The sequence below is a fragment of the Arachis stenosperma genome, chromosome 3 (genome assembly GCF_014773155.1).
Source record: "Arachis stenosperma cultivar V10309 chromosome 3, arast.V10309.gnm1.PFL2, whole genome shotgun sequence".
NCBI classification, from domain to species: Eukaryota; Viridiplantae; Streptophyta; class Magnoliopsida; order Fabales; family Fabaceae; genus Arachis; species Arachis stenosperma.
This window is the reverse complement of record NC_080379.1, coordinates 6,592,301-6,615,586: the sequence shown is the minus strand read 5'-3', so window position 1 is coordinate 6,615,586 and position 23,286 is coordinate 6,592,301. Positions and strand designations below refer to the sequence as shown.

Sequence of the window (23,286 nt, the reverse complement as noted above, 5' to 3'; positions counted from 1 at the left end):
TACAATGGCCGAGGTTATTACAAAAGCTTGGCCTATTTCCTTTCCACCAAGACCAAGCTTGGGGGCTATGATATGGACCATTAACCTCGGCCCAGAAAGCAATAAAGTCGATGTTATCTACATTCCTAAAACGTCGGATAAGACCAGGTAAAAGATCCTGACAACAACCACTCCAGAAAAGGCCGAGAATATCTCGGAGGCCAATCTCCTAACGGGAGGAATTTCCACTTTAAAAAGGGCTGAAGAGGATGACATAAAGGACGGCATCACTACTTCTTTCTTTTTCTTTTACTTTATTCGCAATTCATTTTAAAAGACCTCTTCTGACTTGAGCGTCGGAGATTCTTTTGCAGGTGTTCCACCCGCGGTATTTTGAAGACAGCCGACCTATACCTCGCCTTGACGAACAGCAGCACCATTCACCTGTGATTACCAAAAGCTCGGATTGCAGGAAGGTCGGCTTGGGTTACTCGGACGGAACACTAACAAATCCTGCTAGGAAGTCAATGGACTATTTGTATAATGAGGTATTGAGTTACAAAATGAACATCACTCATACTATCTAAAATAACCATCTGAGTATTAGAAATAATAAACATCTTCCTAAAAGCTTAAACTGATTTTGGGATGGAAAAAAGGTAATACTGATAGTTATATCTCTAAGGGAAAGTATAGGGAGTCAATGGTCTAAGCGTATAATGTGTACAATGGAGGTTTAGGAAGTATTAGAGATATGACCATTAGTGTTACATTGTCCTGTCAGGTTATGCTTTTGGGATGAGTGGGTTTATGACATGGTATTAGAGTTCTAGATTCAAAAGGTGAGTGATTTTATGACATGAGATGTTTATTATTACTGGTATTCAGATGGTTATTCTAGATAGTGTGGGTGATGTTCATTTTATTCATAGACCAAAGATTTAGCCCATTGTACACATTGTACACTTAGGCCATTAGCTCCCTAGCACTACTCTATCTCTAATACTCCTTAAATCTCTATTGTACACATTATACAAATATTCTATTGGCTCTTCGTACTTTTCCAATACTATATTATCTTATTTTCTTCTTCAAATTATATTATATTTCAATTATTTAAAGATCACGAAGACGACCAAAACATTACAAACGAGATGAAAATTTTAAGAAAATCAACAAAAAGGAAATACAAATAAGATAGATGTCATGTAAAAAAAAATCTAAAGGATAAATAAAAGCCGAATCTAGCACTAGGTTATTTATTGTCGTAGGAATCCAACAATGTTGTTAAACATAGCTTCATTACGCAACAGAGTTGTGTCCCTTCTAAACACACACCAAACCTTACAACAATCGAAGCAGATTCAATCCATCATCCTCACTTCTTCTCTCTCACAAGACACAATCTTCCTCTGCAACCTCTTTCATCTCCAATGTCAAAATTCCCATCTTGCCCTTCCCTTCAACACCATCCTCCATGCTCCCACCACTCGCCTCCTGAACAAAATGATTGCAACCTTCTCCCACCTCCCTCAAACCACCTTTCTCTGCTACTCCTCATTGCGATCAAACGGCGTCGTTCCGGACAAACACACCTTCCCTTTGCTCCTCAAGGTTTTCTCTAGCCCCAATATTTTTCGTCAAGACCCATCTATGCTTTTTGCTCAAGTTATCAAATTTGGCTTCAACCTTGATCAATTCGTTTGTAACGGTCTTGTTTCGGCGTTTGCGAATTCTGGGTTTCTTGAGAGTGCACGCAAGGTGTTTGATGAAAGTTCCAGTAGGGACGTTGTTGCTTGGACTGCGTTAATCAATGGGTATGTGAAGAATCAGTGTCCTCGGGAGGCACTAGAGTGTTTTATGAAGATGAGATCTTTGGGAATTGGAGTTGATGGGGTCACTGTTGTTGCCATTCTTCGTGCTGCGTCGTTGGCAGGTAATGCTTCGTTTGGAAAGTGGGTTCATGGATTCTATGTTGTAGCAGGGAGAGTGTGTTTAGATGCTCATGTTTGCAGCGCCCTTGTGGATATGTATTTCAAGTGCGATCTTTGTGGTGATGCATGCAAAGTATTTGATGAATATCCTTATAGAAATGTAGTATCTTGGACTGTGCTTATAGCTGGTTATGTGCATTGTAACAGGTTCAAAGACGCGATTCGAGTATTTTGGGACAAGGTTTGGGATGATATTGTGCCTAATGAATTCACGCTAACGAGTGTTCTTAGTGCTTGTGCTCACATAGGAGCATTGGATCACGGAAAGTTGGTTCATCAGTACATAGAGAGTAGTACTAAGGCAAATTTGAATTCAGCAATTGGGACGGCATTGGTGGATATGTATGCAAAATGTGGATGCATAGATGAGGCTTTGAGGATATTCGAAAAGTTGCAAGTTAAGAATGTCTTCACTTGGACAGCAATGATTAATGGGATGGCTGTTAACGGGGAAGCCTCAAAAGCGTTGGAGCTCTTCTCGCGCATGTTGACGAGTGGCATTCATCCTAATGAAGTTACCTTCATTGGTGTCCTTGCTGCATGTTCTCATGGCGGTTTTGTAGAGGAAGGGAAAAAGTTATTCGAGTTGATGATCAAAGTGTATCATTTGAAGCCGAAAATGGACCATTATGGTTGCATGGTTGATCTGCTTGGTCGCGCAGGGTATTTAGAAGATGCAAAGCACATAATTGATAACATGCCAATGAAGCCTGGTCCTGGTGTTTTGGGAGCTTTATTTGGTGCCTGCATGATCCACAAGGATTATGAGATGGGTGAAATTATAGGTAAGTCTTTGATAAATTTGCAGCCGAACCATAGTGGAAGATATGCACTTCTGGCAAACTTGTATTCAATGTGTCAAAACTGGGAAGGAGCTGCACTTATGAGGAAGCTCATGAAAGGAACAAAGGTAGAGAAAACTCCAGGGTGCAGTTGGATAGAAGTGAATGGTTTGATTCATGAGTTTAAAGCGTTTGATCATTCACATAATGAATCATCTGATGTATATTCGATGTTGGATAAATTAGTGTTGCAACTGAAACTAGTTCGAGTGTGTGAAGATTTTAGCCTACTTGAATCTTAAAGACATGGTTGGTTAGAGCAACGGATTTTTTTTTGGGCCGTGCTAGGTAAAAATGGGAGAAGTGGCTAGTGTTGGTTTAAATGTAAAGCAAAACCAAAGAAAAAGTGTTGACTGCGTAATATTTCTAATTGTTTTCTCATAATCTGCTCGTGCTTGAGTCTTTCGTATAAAAAAATCAGTTGAAGGATAGTTATCAAATTCGAACCAGAAACGATCGATTCAATCGAAAAATCAATGAGTTAGATCTTAAATTGGTTCGATCTAAAACCAGGACCGTTTTAAGTTAAGAACTTGAAGAATAGGTCAAATTTAGTAAATATCGACCCAACCGGAGCATTCGGGTCGCGTATGCGGGTGAACCTACGGGTTTAGTGATTTGCAATAATAATAATTTTTTTAATAAATACTTATAGTATATAATAATATAATAAATATAAATTAATAAAATATTAAAATCTGAAAATAATAATTATTTTTATAAAAAAATAAAATAAAAATATTTATAATAAAAAAACAAAATTTTATATAATTATTTAATTATACGGATTAACCAATTTAGTTGGTAATTTAACAAATGAATCAGTAACTAATAATTTATATTCAGATCGGGCCGGTTTTGATAATTATGAGTTGAAGAAAAGATATTACAATATGGGATTATATGATCTCCAACGCATATAGTTGTTTTGACTTTTGAACAAAAATGATTTATGATTGAGTTAAATATTTGATTAAACTGATATATAATTTGATGATAGTTTCAACAACAATCCTTAATATGAAAGGTGGAATGAGAAGTTTTAACCAATGCAACACAGTTAATGGCCAAATTACAAACCACACTTAGTTAAATATTGTCAGTGTCATAGACTTATATTTGATTTATTTTCAGAAGATAGGATTAGAAAACGGAAATATCACTATTACAAAGATAGCTGTGATATGAGGCAATCAATGCTTTTTCATAAATTAGTTAAATAATTCAAGTGCGCTGTCATTTTTGGTTTGTTAAATTAAGCGCTAAGCTTTTAGCTTTAATGTCATTATTATGTCAACTATCTCTACCCGTTATAAAATAGAGATTTTCTTATTAGGCTAAGGCCAAGAGGAGATGCGTATCACATAACCAATAAAAATGACGGATTTAACTCGGTATAAGTATATACACATTGTATCAGAAAATGTAATCATACCTACAATGAGTAGTAGTGAAAGCTTAGTTCGTGTATTCATGATACGGGTTGAAAAAGAAAAATGCAATCATATACCACGAGAAATGGTAGTTACACTTATATAATTAGTCATTATTATCTATTTAGAGAATATTTTTCTTTTTGTTCGTTGATTTATATACTAATATTATAGTATAGTATAATTAAAATTTATAACTATAACTATAACACACATTTTTTTCATAATAAAATCATTAAATATAAAAGTACAATTAAATTTATTACAGCTCTTGAGATAAATAACTATAAGAGGATTTTGTATATTTTCGGAACACATATAGATGAATAATCAACTAGATAAACAAATTCCAAGTGCTAACTATATAATAAGGAAAAGTTTTAGAAAAAAGCAAGGATTTTTTTTTCTTACAAACATTTAGCTAACTTTATTTTCCTTTCTTAAAAAAAATATGTTTGAATTGTTTTTAATTTATAAAGAGGCTCCTTAATTAGATTGATATAATAATAAATAGTTTCACTAAAAAGAAACAATTTTTTTCTGCTAAATCCGATTAACGTTTCTTCTCTATTTAAAATAAAGAATGTTATATACACCATATTTGTATATTTTTTGTGCACTTTTCATTTTTAATATTAAAAATAACTAATAAAATATAAAAAAATAATGAAAAATCTATTTTTTATATCACAAAAAAATATACAGATATAATTTTTTATTTCTGTAATTAGCTACACTTTACAGGGGTGTGGAAAAAGACCACGTGGTAAGAACTAAAAAGCGAGGGTTTAAGTTTACGGCGGGACAAAATGGTCAATTGATAGAGAAGCATGTGATGTGATAATGAATCATTGAATCATGTTGGTATGATGGGGAAGGAAAAAAAAAAAAAAGGCATAAGATGGTGTTATTATGTTATGTTAATGTTATGATGCGATCTAACTAAGCCACATACATCGAAACCCAACGAACACGAACACCGCAAAACGCAACTCAAAAACGAACACCATCAATGATGGCTTCGGCGTTCGTCAAGCTCGATGATTCTCCAATGTTCCAGAAGCAGGTAAACTATTACTACCTTTACCTGCATCCAGCTTCCATTCAAGTCCTTTTTTCACTTTCTCGCAATCCAATTCGTTAGTTGCATCCAGCTTCATTTCAGATTTGTTTTCATTTTCAATGTTGTGAAAATCTTTGTATGCTATGATTTGAAGGCATGTTGTAGTGTTTCGATTTGTTCTCTGAGATACTGTTTCATAGTGAACCACAACGATATGAGCTGGAATCTTGAATGGTTAGTTAGTTTAGGATTGAATTAGGTGTTGTGGTTTGTGGAAGATTGTGGAATGAGGATTTAGTTTAGGTCCTTTGGGATGAGCATTAGGTTTGCTTGCTCTGCTAATTTTGAAAATTTCTATAGTTTTTTCCTTGATTTGGAATGAGTAAGCAAATGAGGATTAATGGAAGTTAATTTATTTAAGGATGGATGACTCTTGTCTGCTTTATGGTGTCAGCTATGTCTTAGTAGGCAATGGGATTGATTGGCTTTTATTAGTAGAAATAAATAAAGATTCATTATTTATTTATTTTTTTAATTTATATTTTTTTTAAAGAAAAAAGAAAAAGAACTTGCCTTCTCTTCAATTCATGTGAGGGTAAATTGTCTGTTTCTCGCCTAAAGAAGTATGTGCACTTGTTCTCATGTATCAATGTTGATCAAGATTCTTTGATTCATGGATCCTTTAGAAAGGTTAATAGTCATGTACCGGAAGTAGAAAGATTGAAAGATGATTCCTTGCCAATAATTTAGTTTTCTTCGTGGACAGGTATTGTCTCTTGAAGCAAATGCTGATGAGTTAAAGGATCGGTGCCAGAAGCTGTTCAAAGGATGTAAGAAGTTTATGTAAGTTCTTTATGGTATTCCTATATTGGATCTACTATTTTTTTAAATCAATCATTACCATTGTTATGCAAAAACAGTCTGCCCAAGATTTCAAAGCTATAACTTTATACATGAGTGCTTTTTTTTTTTTGCATATAAAGAAGAAATAGGATCTTTTTCTCCTCTGCTCATGATTGTTTCAAGTGAATTTCTATCAATCATATGCAAAAAAAATAAATGTTTTTGTTGCATTTGTGGGTGTATAATCTTGGTGTTTTATTTTAATAATTCTTTTTGAGAAAATTTCTTATCCTACTCTCAGGTATCCTTGCTCATCTCTTTGTGAATAAGTATGCATATATGTAATATGGATTTTGTAATTGTAAATTTGGTTGATGATGTATCAACTCTGTTTATCTATAGTGACATCGATTTTAAGAAAATTTAACTTGGCTTTTGATTTTAAGTCTTTTATGTAGCTTAATTTAGTAAGCTGCTAGATCGTTCAGAATAATGACTTGTTGTATGGTCTTCCAAGTGAAAGCTTACTACTGAATGATTATGGTATCTAAAATACGTGGTTTAGCCCATCAGACTATTTTGGAATTGCAAATTAGAAAGTAGTTGATTTTTTATCTGTATCTCCTCAGGACAGCTTTGGGGGAAGCATATAATGGAGAAATTGGCTTTGCTGATTCATTAGAAATATTTGGCGGTGGCTTGGATGACCCTGTTAGTGTGTCAATTGGAGGTTGTTAAAAGTCATGATTTTACATATATTCTGTTTTAAAGGTTCATGTTCTGTATTTTATGTAAGTACTATATTTTTGTAGGTGTAAATATTATAGAATCTATTTGCTTTCTCTGTTATCTCTTTTCCAGGACCGGTCATATCTAGATTTGTTACTACATTACGTGAGCTAGCTACTTTTAAAGAGCTTCTTCGTTCGCAGGTAAGCCATTGAACATAATGCTGCACCTTTTTCTTGAGGTTTCATGTAGCGATCAAAACTTCCCTTGTGCTACATGAATGCAATGGTCTCTGGTCTTTTATTTACTAGCTTAGATCTTTTTTTCCCCCGCGGGAGGGGGTGTGTGTGTGTGTGTGTGTGTGTGTGTGTGTCATCTTTTAAATATCAAAGCAAAAACTTGCCATACACATTTAATCATAGTAAGTGTGCCAGGATGATAAGTTGGTTTGTTGTAGTGAAGTACCCATTTACTGATGGTATGCAAAGATCTTTATGGAAATTGTGTGGATTATATATATATTTTTCCTGAATGTAGTAATAGTAAAATGGTTATGTTGCTTTGTTTTGTGTGAGATGCGTCATGCCAAAAGCAGGTCTCACTTTAAGATATAAAAAAATAAATGAAAATTCCTCTAAAAATTTGGAAAATAGAAACTTAAATGTTTACACAGAGACAAAATGTTTTGAAGGTTCAAGGAGTGTTTTATTTGAAAAATAGATTAAGTTGAGATTTGAGAATTCATTCTTTGTTTAAGTATACTTTTTCTTGAATATTGCGAGATCCAAAGCCGTTTCCAATCTTCCCCTTTTTTGTTGACAATTGATATCGATTTTTTGTTTGGTAATTATTTGACAGATTTCTTGTATAGGTTGAACATGTGATGATTGACCGGCTCGCAGAGTTTATGAATGTTGATTTGCAAGAGGCAAAGGTTTTTTATTTTAATACCTTTTTGTCTCAAGCATGAATGTTTGCTTCTATGTTTTATTCTTTTTCTCCATAATAATATGCATGCTGTATACTTTTGTTTAAATTATCCTTTATTGGCTGTGTCAGGATTCTCGGAAACGTTTTGACAAAGCTATGCATTCTTATGATCAGGTATTTAGAAAATAAAATTATCTTTTATCAAATTGATGACTTTATTTGTCACATTGTTTATATATCAAAATATACAGTATGTTCTTGTCACCTTTTTCTAGCCAATTTTTTTCCTTTTTGTTTTAGAATTAATAAAATCATCTCTCTCTCTCTATCTCTCGTGCGCCCCCCCCCCCCCCCCCCCCCGGCACACACTCTTATAGAATTACAGTATATATATAACTAGAGCCTAAAAAAGAAATCTGTTTTCAGCTTTGTTGTGGAAACTGAAAAGAGCAGCTTTTTTAGCTCTATATATTATGAAGTTATAAACCACTAATTTTAGAATCTGAGAAAAGGCCAGAGTTAGTAATTTCAGTGAATAATATCTATGTTGATAAGTCAATGTTTTGATTGTCCCTGCAATATATATATTCTTCCATTTCAGTGCTTGTGATCCACACCGTCAAGCTGATAATCATTTTCCGTTCTCGCTACCTGAATATTCTTCATGTGATGTCTACTTTATCCTTTTTATTTCACCCCTTTCTTCTTGTTTTAGTTGACTTCTTTTGGTTATATTTTAGCTTTTAGAATTCCTCGGAAGAGTGTTGCACATATGCTTGTAGTCCTTCCTATGGTTAAGCCTATTTGGACCATATTTGAAGTCATTTGTTCACAGTTGCTATTGATTGGTTTCTATTTCTAAAGGTACTCATGTATCTCTTCAATTTTCAGTCACGAGAAAAATTTGTATCTTTGAAGAAAAATACGCCGGAAGACGTTGTTGCTGAATTAGAAGAGGTTTGCCTTATCAATTTATAAATGATTAGATTGTGAAAAGTTGCTTTTTCTTCAAATTCCGTGCATGCATACTAAAGTTTCCAGCCAGAGTGTACATTGATAACTGGTGTAGAATGTATTTCATCACTTTCTGTATAAATCTAAAATTTATTATAGTCATCGTAATGAGTATATGTAAGTGGTTCTTATCTGATCGAAACTTTAGTTGTGTTTTGTGGCAAAATGTTGATAAAGTTATCACTTTTATTTTCTCATCTCTGCCCAAATTGTTTAAACTTATTCTTGGATAGTTCATTGTTCTTTCTTCAATAAGTGATTATTTCAGATGTGACAACCTAAAAAAGTGATGTTAGTTATATATTGTGTTAAACATATAGCTGGTGTACCATGAAAAGGGCAATATTAGTCTGTAATATCAGTCAGGTTGATACTGGCACACGCTGATATCTACATTCATCTGAATCTAAAAGGGTTGATCTGGTGTAATTTGAAGGAGGCCCGAACTTCATTTTTAAGTGTTGGTGTGTATTGCTTATATGACCATGTATCATTTGGAAATATGCATTGCTGCTAGATCTGAAATTTTGGCTTGATTCACAGATGACTCTACATATTTGCTCACATGGTTATCTAATTATACACTTTTATTGTTATATTTGGCATAGTCCTACTGACCGAGTGAAATTAGTTAATCAATTATCTCGCTGTTCTGGTTCATGACAGGATCTACAAAATTCGAAGTCAGCATTTGAAAAAAGTCGCTTCAATCTAGTATGTCTTGTACAATTATGTATCTTTTGTCTTTGTTATTTGTTGGCATCTCTACAATCTTTTTCATATTATGAACCTGGTTATTGGGTTTTAAGGAGTGCAGGTACACTCTCTCATGAATATCGAAGTGAAAAAGAAGTATGAGTTCTTGGAGTCCATTAGTGCGATAATGGATGCTCATCTAAGATACTTTAAGCTGGTCTGTTATTTGGTTGCTAATTTTTCATTTGTAAACTTTCAGTTTCTTTTCCTTTTGTATTTGACAAGTTGTCTTATACTTTAGGGCTATGAGTTATTGAGCCAAATGGAACCGTATATTCACCAGGTACAAATGGGGTTTTGTTTCATTGTCCAAAAAGCCTTTCATTGAAAATGCGATTTACACTCCACATCTATTTGCAAAATTTGATTAACTTTGAAATAATCTCTTCAATATTTGCTTTCGTAATTTCAATGATTAAAACCCGATTGCACCATGAAATTTCACACAATCTTATATTTTGTCTTGAACATAGGTGTTAACATGTGCACAACAATCTAAAGAACTAGCTAATATTGAACAAGATAAGCTTGCAAAACGAATCCAAGAATACAGAACACAGGCTGAGTTGGAAAGCACACGAGCTTCTAACAACACGGAACCCTTGCCAGGTGCTGATGGCACACATGTTGTAGGTTTGAACACTTACAAAGGCTTTGAAGGAGGGATGCAGCCTGCGGCCAAAGGGGAGGCAAGTAAATGGCCTTTTTCTGGTTAAATATATGAAAGTTCTCCTGCACATGTTATATGCATTGTTACCTCTTCATTTATTTTGTTTATTATTTTTATTTTTATGACTTGTAATTCCTTTTTTCACCCTTGGTTTTAGGTTCAAACAGTTAAACAGGGCTATCTATTAAAACGCTCTTCAAGCTCACGAGGAGATTGGAAACGGAGGTTCTTTGTACTTGATAACCAGGGGAGTTTATTTTATTACAGCATGAAGGGACCCAAACCCAAGGTAGTTATTTATTTCAAAAACATATGTTGTACTATTAGTCTGGATACTTTGAATTTTGAAATCTATTTCATCCTTTCTTCATATCATTCCATTTGGTTTGTGTTTTCATTTTTTATTTTCAATTTCACTGTTTTCTATTTTTAAGATTTTGTAAAGAAAAAGTGAAAATAAGAAATAAAAATTGGAAACAAGATTTTATTGTTTTTATTTTTTTCTTCACAAAATCTTGAAAATAGAGAAAATTGGAAATAAAAACACAAACCAAACAAACCCAAGTCACTTATATTACTATTCATTCTAATTAGGGTGGGTGTGTGTATGTCTTCAAATTGTTTGGTGGAAATTGTCTCCTCTCATCAGTCAAAGAAGACAAACAAACAATATAGCTCAAAGCTAATAAGGCAATATATATAATCCTAACATTTTGAAGTTGACACCAGTTTGGCCTTAAAAGAAAATATGATATCTAGTCCGAATGCAGCTGAATTTTGACATCAATTTCATCTTACCATCAAATCATCAATAACTTCACTAACTTCTATTACTGTTTGTACTAATACGTATTTGTTCCATATTTTTGTTTTGACCTCTTGATGAACTGTTAATTCTTTTCTTCCAATCTGTCCCCCAGGGTGCTCAGTCATATAATTATAATCGTCCTCCTGAACAAAATAGTGGCATGTTTGGTAGATTTCGATCAAGGCACAACAGGTCATCATCACAAAATGAGGATGCTTTGGGTTGTTGTTCAATTGATCTGTGCACATCCTCTATAAAGATGGATGCAGAGGATACAGATCTACGTCTTTGCTTCCGTATAATTTCTCCCTCAAAAACATATACACTGCAGGTGACTGATTGACTTATTTCTTATATTTGAAGTAACGAATCATTAGATATTCCTCTATAATAATGTAAGAGCTTATCATGGTGATAACAAAACATAAATTTCTCTTGCACTTACCTCTCATTCGTGTGAGATAAATTTTTTTCTTGTTTAGAACCTAACGTGGGGATTATGGACATTCTGTTTTATGTTTAGTTTCTTCTCTATATCTTGCATCAGAGGCGGTGTGCTGGTTTATTGTAGTTCCATATTGGTTTTTGTTAGTTGACTCTGCATATTGTTTCTATCAGGCAGAAAATGAAGCTGATAGGATGGACTGGGTAAACAAAATTACTGGGGCTGTCACGTCGCTCTTTAATTCTCACTTTCTTCAACAGGTTATCTATTTGCACGTTTTGAAGCATAGCACTATGTATAATGTCCTTATAAGATTTTAACACTATTCCATTGTAATTTCTGCAGCCTCGTTATGATAGAGAAAATAGAAACTCAGCAACTGGTGCTTCGTCAACTAGTCAATCAGAGGATGGTGACAAATATTTGATGGATGACATATATCCAAAGGAAGTCCATAGTGTCTCCAAGATTTTAAGGGGAATTCCTGGGAATGATAAATGTGCTGAATGCAGTGCTACTGATCCGGACTGGGCATCTTTAAACCTTGGCATATTACTCTGTATAGAATGCTCTGGAGTGCATCGAAATCTTGGAGTTCATATCTCGAAGGTTCATGCTTTAATATATAAAGGAAAACCATTTATTTTACTTCTACTTGGAAATGAGAAAAATTTTATAAACTGGGTGAAATTTGTTTTGAAGTTTACCTTTAATTTTCCTTAGTTTGTGATTTAAAGGTTTTACTTCTTGATCTTAGTTCTCTGGGATGGTCATATGGCAGTATTGCACTACAGTGCTAACATATTTTTGTAGAATCTCTTTCTTTCTGTCTGAAGGACACTTGTTTTCTTTTTTGGTATTAACAAACTGTTACCATTTTCTGAAGTTTATTATATTTTATCTGCCAACCACAGGTGAGATCTATAACGTTAGATGTTAAGGTATGGGAGCCTACTATTTTGGAGTTATTTGATAAGTTGGGTAATGCTTATTGTAATTCGATATGGGAAGGCATGCTTCTACTTGGTAATGAAAGGTAAAATTTTGGCTCATTAACCAATGTACATTATGTGCTACATATCTGTTGATTTATTTAGTAGTTGAGCTTGTAATCCTTTCTTTTTGGGAACAATTATCTGCAGAGTAGGTGAATCAAATGGGCCAGCAAAACCATGTTTCATGGATGCCTTCCAAGATAAGGAAAAGTACATACAGGCAAAGGTAAGAATTTCAGTTCAATTTCACTTTTTATCTGCATGTGACTATGTATGTGGATTATGGTAGTAGGAGCAGCTTGATGTGGTAAAATGCAATTTTTATTTTCTTCGTGTAAGATAGGCACAATTTGTCTGTTTTATAAGGTTTTTTATGCATTACCTGATTGGTTTTCTAGGCACAGGAAAAATATTCAAAGAAATATTATTATTGACTTTATTGAGGTATTTATAGATAATACATCCATAACCACTACCATTTTGGAATCTGTTATAATTGCTTTTGAATGATCCTAAGTCGTAGTTATGTCCAAACGTGTTAGGGAGTTATTATAGACGAAAGAGTGATACTGTTATCAGAACCCTTGCAGCTTGGCATTATGTTATGGATTGATGTATTAGATAAGGAACCCTATGCTTTCTTCAGTTTTTATTCTGATATAATTTTTTTATTTTTTATTTTTTGTAATCAGTATGTACAGAAATCATTAATTATCAGAGAAGAGGATATTCCCGGGAATCCTTCAGTTTCTGTAAGAATCTGGCTAGCAGTTCAAGCTATGGATGTACGAGAAGTATATCGCCTTATTGTAATCTCAAACTCAAATGTAGTAAATACGAAATATGATGATGTGGTTTCCCATGCTGATGCTAAAGCCCTGGACTTAGAATGTATTATATTGGAAGGCCATGAGCAGGATTCTGAATCTTGCCTCAGCATTAAACAGACTAATGAGACACAGAAGTGTTTCCATGGTTGGTCATTATTACATCTAGCATGTCATTCTGAACATGCACTAATGGTTGAGTTGTTACTTCAATTTGCTGCTGATGTAAACATGCAAGACTATCATGGTAGAACTCCCTTGCACCATTGCATCACCGGTGGAAAAAATTCACTGGCGAAGTTTCTGTTGAGAAGGTAATAAACTAATACTTTTTGTTTAAGCCATTGTTTTACTGTGTTTCCATTATTCTCCTTTTATTCTGCCGAGCTTTTCATGTTTTATTTTGCATCAATTACATATACTTATGTGTGCGTGTGAGAGAGAGAGTTGTATTAAGCTTGCTAGTATCTTTATCCTACTTTCAAGACTTACATGCAAATTAATCAGGGGTGCTAGACCGTCAGTTAAAGATGCCGGCGGACTCACTGTACTTGAAAGAGCAATGGAGATGGGGGCAATAACCGACGAAGAACTATTCATCATGCTTGCTGAACACCAGTAAAGATGGAAACGGTATATAAACTGAGTTAACACTTAACAATGTTGAGGATAATCTTTTGTTTATCAAGCACAATGAGTTTGTCTTATTTATGTGCCTATGTCTTAACTGAATTTCACCCGAGTCCCCATATTTCTTGCTATTATAGAGAATGCTTATGATCATCCCATGAACACCTCTAATGAAAATCTTAATATATTCAAGTTACTTACAAAAAGTGTTGCTCTATTTTATGTTCACTTCTTATTTAGAAGAGTTCTGAACATAACATTGAAGACCGTAGACCCAATAACTATATCTCGCTCTCAGGAAAAAAGATGAATATTGTAATTTATTGATCCCTGTTTATTAGCCTCAAAAAGTCATTTAATTGTGTTGAATTGACCCTTAACCTCTGGCTTCCCATCGGTTTTTCCTATATCTGGCAGGTGGCAGCTAAAACTTTGATATGGTGTGGAATTCGGAGACTAACAGCTCCTTCCTTTTATGAAACCGAACCTCTGCTGATTGCATTTTGAGACTCCAAAATCCATTTTACAACACAAAAACTACCTAATTGAGAAATGACAATTATTATAGTAATGTGCTATATCTTATTGTGTACTTTACATTCATTGATTTTTTGGTTTGAAGTTCAATCAGAAAAGCACGTGTACAGGTGTGTAAACAAGGCACATTTTGATGCCTTCGTTGGATTAGATTTGAAAACCATTAATGTTTTGCCCTCACTTCAAATTCGAGGTGTTTGATGGAATTTATTAATGTGGAATTATATTGTGTGTGTATTATCTTGTACTTTCAAAAATGTGGAAGACATTTTATTTGGAAAATGCCTAAAAGTTAAAGCGTTAGCTATGCTACAAGCAAATGCAAATATACTCCTAAAGTGAAAATTAGATGATCCAATGGTTGTGTTTTAATGTGTAAATGTAGTGAGTGTCTTGGCGCCTAATGGTTAACTTCTAACTTATCTTTCACGAGGGATGGGCTGATTGAGAGTGCACATTAAATTCTAGTTAGGAGTTTTGATGGTCCAAGTTATATGTATATTGGTTTAATACTCTGGCCCAAAGTGCACTTCAGGTATTCTACGGTATACATCAGTTCTATTGTTCTGGAGAGCAATTTATTACTCTCATCCGAATGAGCACTTTAATACACCAGTTTATTATTTGTACGGCAGTGTAGGTATGTGCAATGGTTTGGTACCTTTAATAATCCTAAAGAGCATTGGGTTATTTTTTTTATTTTAGTGAGGGATTAAATTTGTTTGGTACGCTTGATTGTTACTCCTAAACGCTATTTAGGTAAATGGGGTGGTATACATTGGTTTTGTAGTTCAGGTGCAAACTGTTGGGGGTTTAATAGAACTCTAATGAATTTACATTTATTCTCAGCGTTATCCTCATTTACAGAATAATGTACCTATATATATTCATCAGAAAATCCACCATTCATGTATCTCAGACACAACTTGAAACACAAGCTCTCAAGGCCACCAAGATGATGAGCTTGCTTGAGTTTGTTATTGTATTTGTAGCCATTCTCTTATTCTTTTTCATCCATCTTTGGAGGTGCAATAGAAATACCCCCCTCACATATTGGCCCTTAATTTGTATGCTACCAGGGATTTTGTGTAATTTGCCCAATATCCATGATCACCTTACCTCAGTCTTGAAACACCATGGAGGTACTTTTAAGTTTAGAGGACCTTGGCTCACAAACATTAACTTTGTCCTCACCAGTGATCCTATGAACGTGCACCACATTACAAGCAAGAACTTTGGCAACTATGGCAAAGGTTCTGAGTTCCACGAGATTTTTGAGATTTTGGGAGACGGAATATTCAATTCTGACTCCCATAAATGGAAGTACAATAGAGATATACTGCAATTATTGTTCAGACAAAACGTCTTTAAGAATGTTGTTCAAAAAGTTAGTCATAAGAAGCTGGAGAGTTGCTTGATTCCACTTCTCAATCATGCTTCAGAATCAGGAACTGTTGTGGACTTGCAAGACATGTTTCAGAGGTTAACCTTTGACAGCATATGCTCCATAGTGTTGGGATTCGATCCTAAATGCCTTCCCAACAATCCCACTGAATTCCAAGAGGTTGCTTTTGAGAAAGCTTTCAACAAAATGGAAGATACAATCTTCTACAGACACATTGTCCCAAGGTGTTTGTGGAAGCTACAAAAACGGCTCCGAATTGGACAAGAGAAGAACTCCAATGAATCCCAACAAATTGTTGACCAATTCTTGCACCAATGTATATCATCAAGAAATGAAGAGCAAAGCGGAATCAATTGCGCGAAAGATGATGAATCAAACTTTGATATGCTAAAAGCTCTTGTGGAGGAACGAGGAATCGGACAAATAAACGACAAGTTTCTAAAAGACATGGCGATTAATCTCCTTGCAGCAGGCAGAGACACAATCAGTGCCTGTCTTAGTTGGTTCTTTTGGCTTGTTTCAACTCATCCTCTTGTTGAAGCTAAGATCCTTGAAGAAATCAAAGAAAAGTTGAGAACCAATGATGAGAATTGGCTTGCTTCAGGGGTGGAAGATCTTAACAAGCTAGTTTACCTGCATGGAGCTCTATGTGAAACTCTGAGGCTCTTCCCTCCAGTGCCATTTGAGCACAAATGTGCCATCAAATCTGATATACTTCCTAGTGGAGATTGTGTTAGTCCAAATACTATGATCTATTACTCTCTCTACTCAATGGGAAGAATGGAACAAACATGGGGAAAAGATTGCTTGGAATTCAAGCCAGAAAGGTGGGTTTCAGAAAAAGGAATCAATATACACATACCATCATACAAGTTCATAGCTTTTAATGCAGGCCCAAGAAGTTGTTTGGGAAAAAGTATAAGCTTCATTCAGATGAAGATCATTGCCATTGCTTTGCTGTGGAACTTTCAGTTTCAGGTGGTGGAAGGCCATGATGTTTGTCCAAGTGTTTCTGTTGTCCTTCACATGAAACATGGCTTGAAGGTCAATGTTACTAAAAGAAGCATTTGATGGATGGAAATGGAAGCATGCATGGGGCTTCATATGATTTATTTTATTGTTTTCATTTGTGATTGCTATGAACTTCTTTGATAAATTATGCATTGTTTGATTTATTTATTTATTTATTTTTAAGTTTAACCGTGTGATTTCTTATCTTGAAATATAGCTAAAGACATAATAATAAATTCTATCTTTCTTTGTGAAGATGTAATTCTAATGTTTTAATAAATAAATAAATATTTATAACTATGAAAGATATAAATTCATTTTATACCCATCAAAGACTATAGTAGTTACACAAAACTACATAACAAATTACTCGTTTTAAGTAGTTCGTTTTATATATCAAACCAATTCAATCTTCAAATTAATTTACAAATTTCATTATTAAATATGTCATCATTCAAATTTTTTCAGTTAAAAATAATAATTTCTTTAAGAATTTAATTAACTTGTACGCTAAAAATACATTTTAAAATATAATAATAAAAATTTTTAATGTTTTTTATATAACTGCTAGAACTTGAGAAGGGGCCGGGGTTGAATCAAGTTAGCTCAGAATAAAACTTATTAGGTTCTGTTTTTGTGAAAGTTAAATATGCAGGATATTTTTTGTGTTTGTCTCATACTTAAATAGAAAGAAAGAAAAAAAGAAGAGATAGATGCCAGCATATATCCTGGTTTAATTTTCAAGTGTCATGAAACCTACGTCCAGTCTCCACCACAACTATGGTAGAATTTTCACTATAATCAACCAGATTACAATCACCAATACTAATGAATTATAATTTAATTTATCTAGTATCTACCACTAAGCTTTCTTCACCAAAACTCAACTTTTCAAGTGTTGTCCCAACTTAAAAGGGAAATCCAAACAGATTCAACACACCACCAAGTGCTCTTCCAACTTGGCAAGTAGAACTAATTCTAGTTCACTAAAACCAAATTACATAGAAACAATTCATTTGACTTTTTTCATGCATCTCTCTAATCTTTTCTCTCATGACTTTTTTTTTTGTTTTACTCACATTATTAGCTTTTTTCTCAATTACAGAAAAATGACATTAGATAAACATAACAATGAAAATCAAAAATGAAGCACAAGTAGAAGAAAAAGAATTCAACTCAAGTATGTTGAGATGATGCTCTTAAATTTTGCTCTCTTTTTCTTGTTCTCCAATGGTGAAGTGAGGCCAGATTTATAGATACATATTGATCTACCTATTCTTTTTTATTGCCTCTTCTAATTTCTTATACCATCTGTCTGTTGAAGCTATCTCCATTGGCATACAATGTTTTTTTCATTCTTCTCCACTAACTCAGTTTGTTGAGGAGCTGCTCCACCACTTCTGTTCTTTATAAAAAAGTTTCACTATTCTGTTGTCCTTGTATTGTTTTGTTGCTTTTGCCTGTTTCATTTTGCTCTTTCTTTTCTTTGAATGTTGTTCCTCTGATGTCCTTGTAGTAGTGACATTGTCCTTGTGTTTTGTTTCTTTTCTAGAGCCCCAACTGTCTTTGTTATGTTGTTAATATCCTTTTATTCTAAAAATGAAGACAAAATGCTCCTTTATCACTTTGCAAATGCAGAACCTTCTTCTTTTATATTTTCGCTGAACGGTGCTTGTGAAAGGCATTGGGCTTATGCATTGAATTGAAGTATGAAAGGAATACTCAGGCAATATTGTTGGACGAGAAATAAATAATGGGCCTCCATCACTAAAACACATGTTAAACCATAATTGGACTTTTAACCCAATAAATATTTTTGACAAAAAAAAACTCAATAAATATTTATCATCATAATTTGTTTATCAAAATTAATCTAACTTTTGATGAAATTTTTATAAAATATTTTCTTTCATAATATGTTCAATTTATACCCTAGGGCATAAATTAGCAAAAGTGCAAAACCCTTTTAATACAAGTTTTCGACATTTAACATTTTAAAATTGTCCGTAAAACACTTATTGACTAAATAATAATAATAGAGCAATGCTAAGAGCAAGTAATTTTTGTGATTAATAGTAGCTATTAAATAGTCATTAATAATGATTTAATGGTGTGAAATTTTATTCAATGACTTACATTTTTCTGCTAGTTACATGCTAGTCAAAATTCAATAAAATTGCTGGCTCTAGACTTTTTCATAATAATAATTAGAGAAGCGAATGGCAAAACGATCGAGCTGAAAGGGTTAACTACATTTAAGTTAAGTAGTAAAATATATGAGGCTATGACCCTTGCCTTTACTTATTAATTTCACTAATGAATCGGTGGTTCAAAAGCCTTTTTGACCCTCCAAGTAATGAAAGAGTCAAGGTCGTTGGTTATTAATAATTATATGGATTCATAGATATATGCGTACAAAAATTGAAAAATATCAGCAACTTATTATATTAGTTAAATATTAGAAAAAAAAATCATCTGCCCTCTAAAATTTCTACGGTTATATATTTCTGAATTCAAATCACATATCCCAAAGAAAAAAAAAGAAAAAGAATGAAAGGAGAGAGAATGGGAAGGTTGCCGGTTTTGGCAGTGGTAATAACAAGTTTTGTAAACATACTTCCATTATGTTTGTTGGCTCAAAACTCTCCACAAACTATCTTAAAGTTCATAATGCTGCACGTGCAATAGTTGGAGTTGAACCTTTAGTATGGGACTCTGAGTTAGAATCATATGCTAACAAATTCTTGAATAGGCATACTGTAGACTGTTTGAGGGTGGAACAGATTCAGTATACTCTCTATGGCCGGAACTTTGCATCATATGATTCCTCATTTGAAAGCTTTTCCGGTGCAGATGCCGTGGCATCATGGGTGGAACAGAGACAAAACTATGACTACAAATCCAACTCTTGCATTGATGGTACCCCTACATGTCTTACCTACATTCAGGTTGTTTCCAAGGCATCTACTCATTTAGGGTGTGCTAGAGTCAAGTGCATCAATGGAGACACTCTGGTTGGGTGTTACTATCACCCTGCTCTTATTGCAGGTCAACGCCCCTATTGATTAATTAGTAGAATAAATGACAATTTGTATCATAAAAGATGAAAACACTGACATATGTATTCACATTATATCGAAACTAAATTTGTATACACACAAGATGTCTTCCGTGTGATAAAAGTACTCCATCTTTGGAGGGTTAGACTGCCACGTAGGATACTTTTGTCACATGACATTTTGCATAGATACAAATTTTGTTTGGATCTAGTGTGGATACATATATCCTTGTTTTTATGTTTTATGGATACAAATAGTCATTTATTAAACAAATTAATTCTTAAAGACTAATACTCTAAGTTAATCTTTAATAAAATTTAATTACCAAATTAGACTTTACATTACATTTTTATTTCTTAAACAAATTAATTCTTATATCAAATTGTTGGTATGCGTGGATGGAATTATTTAAGAATTTTTAAAAAATATTATAAGAGTTGGTATTTTTATTAAATAATGATGAAGAATGATTTATATTTTCTTTTTTATCTAAGATATGAAGTGTGGTTATTTTTTTAATAAAAAAAATTGATGATTGATTTGGTAATTTAAATTTATAATAAGACTATGTGTCCAACTAAATTTTTTTAAAGACTAATTTGGAGTGTTAATCTAATGTAATATGGATATAATATATATAAGTTTGTTGCACTTGTACTGCGGTTGTTGGTCTTGCAGTTTTTTATGGTTATTTTGGTTTACAGTTATATGGTTGTGTATGTTTGTTAAGCCTTGTGTTCTATTTCTATATATGCTGGTATGCTTTTTCATGTAATAATTAGAAGAGTTTAATTTTGATATATAGTCGTGCAATTACGTCTTTTTTTAGATAAATTATTCACGTAATTAATATAAGAAATAGTTATTTTTATTGATATAATATTATATAATTAGATGTATATGTAAAATTACACTTACAATGTAAAAAAATTAAATTTTAATAAAAAAAAGTCTTGAATTACTACTAATACTAATAATTTCATGGCGGTGACATATACGTTCCACAATCAATATATAATTATTGCGTCAATTTACGATGAAAAGTAGTACAAAACATATATATATACATGCGTCAAGTTCATAAACTAGTAAAAACGGTAAAAAGACGGCAAAAAGAAACCACTTAAGATTTAAGAATGTTTGGTAATTGGTATGGGGTTTGGTGATAGGTGATGATTGTTGAAATGGTTTTGGTGTGACTTATAAAAGTTAGTTTAAGTTATATAAAATGGTTATATTTTTAATATGTTTTTTTTATTTTTTTTTATTTGTGTAAATTTTGTATCAATATTGTTTTTATTTGTCTTATGATATTTTTATCTTTTGAGATTTAACAAGGTTCGAAGAACTAGACTTTTTTATCACAGAAGATTTAATATTATATTATAATATTATTTTTTTCAAAAATTGAAATTAATAAAAAAAGACACAGAAAGTAGTAATTGTGGTTAAAATGTTGATGGTTATTATGTTATAGTTTTGAAATACCATACAAGTATTATTTGAAATTAATATCTGCTTATTTGTTCTCAGATTTCGTATTTTATAAAGATGGAATAATTTATATTTTGAATACTTTTGGGAGGTTCTCAATACAAGAAAAATATAGAGTGTCGTTAAATTTACCGTCGGAAAATAAATTGTTACCATCAGATTTACCGTCAAAAGGAATCGTACGTTATAAATCTCGCCGGTAAATATTTACCATCGAATTCTACGACGGATTACCTGCACGAAAATTATTTGGTTATCGGCGAATTTTTTCGGTAGTAATATTGGCGCCACAATTAATTGTTTCCTGCACTATTACCGTCGGATTATTCCATTAGTAAATTCGACGGTAATGTCAATTTTTTTTTTTAAATTGTGAACTAATTAAATGGTCAATTTTAGTTTTTTATTTAAGTTTATTTTTCACACAACTAATGGTCAATTTATAAATAATAGAAACCTATTATTTATAAATAAATTATCAAATGTTCAAATAAATTAAAAGTCAAGTAAATCAAATAAATACAATGAAACAATAAAACAAAGCACTAAATAGCAGGGACGGAACTAAAATTTTTTTTTGAGGGCCAACATGAAAAATATAAGTTAAGAAGAGAAAAAAATTAAAAATTAAATAGTGGTCAAACTAAAAAAATTAAAGATTTATACATATAAATTATTAATTTGAGAGGGATCATTGTCCCCCTTTCTTCTAACGTGGCTCTGCTACTGCTAAATACTAAAGATGTAAGTACTCGTCTTCATCGTCGTTCTTGTAGCTCTGATGAGACAGTGTATAAGACGGTGATGTTTGTGGGCCACTAGTAACGATACTGCTACCAATCGATATGATGTTAACAGCGCGCATCTGATTCTAGTGTATCTTCATCCGAGTTTCTATTTGCTAAAGTCGCTCCAATTAATCCTTCCATTCTAGCCTGAACTCATATGCATCTGTTATGCGTGTTAAAGACATAATAATAAATTCTATCTTTGTTTTGTTTGTGAAGATGTTATTCTAATATTTTCTTTCACAATTTTTTTTAAATAATAAATAAAATAATAAATAAATATTTCTAGCTATGAAAGATATAAATTTATTTTATACGTATCAAAGACTATAGTAATTATTATACAAAACTACATAACAAACTACTCGTTTTAAGTAGTTCGTTCTATATATAAAGTCAAACCAATTCAATCTTCAAGTTAATTTACAAATTTTATTATTAAAAGGGTCATCATTCAAATTTTTTAGTTAGAAATAATAATTTATTTAAAGATTTAACTAACTTGTACGCTAAAAACACATTTTAAAATATAACAATAGAAAATTTCTAATACTTTTGATGTATGCTGCCTTCTTGATCCTTTGGTTAAGTAATACACTTTCTCAAGTAAGCTGAACCCCAACTATGTTATAATTGAACGAATAAAAATCTTGCTAACGAGAATCTTAAAAATATTTAATACTAAAGATATTTAAAGTAAAAATTTAATAGATAATAATATGATATATTAATCATATAAATTATTTTATATTGTTGTCCAATTATGTTCATTCTTTTAATTTAAATAATTATTCATATATACGTTAATTGTAAAATATAATTATTTTTGCTGATATAACGATACGTAATTTATATTGATTATTTTTGTATAACTATTTTACACATATTAAAATTAAATTCTATGAATAACTAAATTAAAACTTTTCAATAATATTTTTTCCTTAATGAATGCCTTTACAACATTTTTTTACTAATCTAAAAATAAATATTGTGTATTATTATTATTAAAGTGATAGACGATTATCAAGTTTTGT

General features: G+C 32.6%; 4 protein-coding genes across 7 annotated transcripts; all 4 read left to right on the top strand.

The window, feature by feature from the left end:
• The first annotated feature begins 1,368 nt into the window (after positions 1-1,368).
• LOC130970626 (pentatricopeptide repeat-containing protein At1g50270) lies at positions 1,369-3,204 on the top strand. Its single transcript, XM_057896761.1, has one exon. The coding sequence runs from the start codon at positions 1,486-1,488 to the stop codon at positions 3,055-3,057; it is 1,572 nt and encodes a 523-aa protein (XP_057752744.1). The 5' UTR covers positions 1,369-1,485; the 3' UTR covers positions 3,058-3,204.
• Positions 3,205-5,156: 1,952 nt separating this feature from the next.
• LOC130969106 (ADP-ribosylation factor GTPase-activating protein AGD2-like) lies at positions 5,157-14,714 on the top strand. 4 transcript variants are annotated; one of them, XM_057894693.1, is made up of 20 exons: positions 5,157-5,314; positions 6,078-6,141; positions 6,784-6,884; positions 7,016-7,086; positions 7,755-7,817; positions 7,943-7,987; positions 8,705-8,770; positions 9,494-9,541; positions 9,645-9,740; positions 9,825-9,866; positions 10,057-10,272; positions 10,411-10,542; positions 11,174-11,392; positions 11,680-11,766; positions 11,852-12,115; positions 12,421-12,542; positions 12,649-12,727; positions 13,194-13,642; positions 13,836-13,961; positions 14,376-14,714. In XM_057894693.1, coding segments are annotated over exons 2-19 (2,217 nt in total). In that variant the 5' UTR covers positions 5,157-5,314; positions 6,078-6,139; the 3' UTR covers positions 13,951-13,961; positions 14,376-14,714. The 4 variants fall into 4 exon arrangements, 3 of the variants coding, with proteins under 3 accessions (XP_057750676.1, XP_057750675.1, XP_057750677.1); XM_057894692.1 differs by having other exon boundaries at positions 5,160-5,314; positions 6,078-6,154; XR_009081783.1 differs by lacking the exons at positions 13,836-13,961; positions 14,376-14,714 and having other exon boundaries at positions 5,160-5,314; positions 6,078-6,154; positions 12,654-12,727; positions 13,194-13,318.
• Positions 14,715-14,857: 143 nt separating this feature from the next.
• LOC130969107 (alkane hydroxylase MAH1-like) lies at positions 14,858-16,971 on the top strand. The gene has a single exon (XM_057894695.1). It carries the CDS (start codon positions 15,367-15,369, stop codon positions 16,969-16,971), a length of 1,605 nt encoding a protein of 534 aa, XP_057750678.1. The 5' UTR covers positions 14,858-15,366.
• A 2,564-nt stretch (positions 16,972-19,535) lies between these two features.
• Positions 19,536-19,976, top strand: LOC130965399 (pathogenesis-related protein 1B-like). The gene has a single exon (XM_057890164.1). It carries the CDS (start codon positions 19,536-19,538, stop codon positions 19,974-19,976), a length of 441 nt encoding a protein of 146 aa, XP_057746147.1.
• Positions 19,977-23,286: the final 3,310 nt, after the last annotated feature.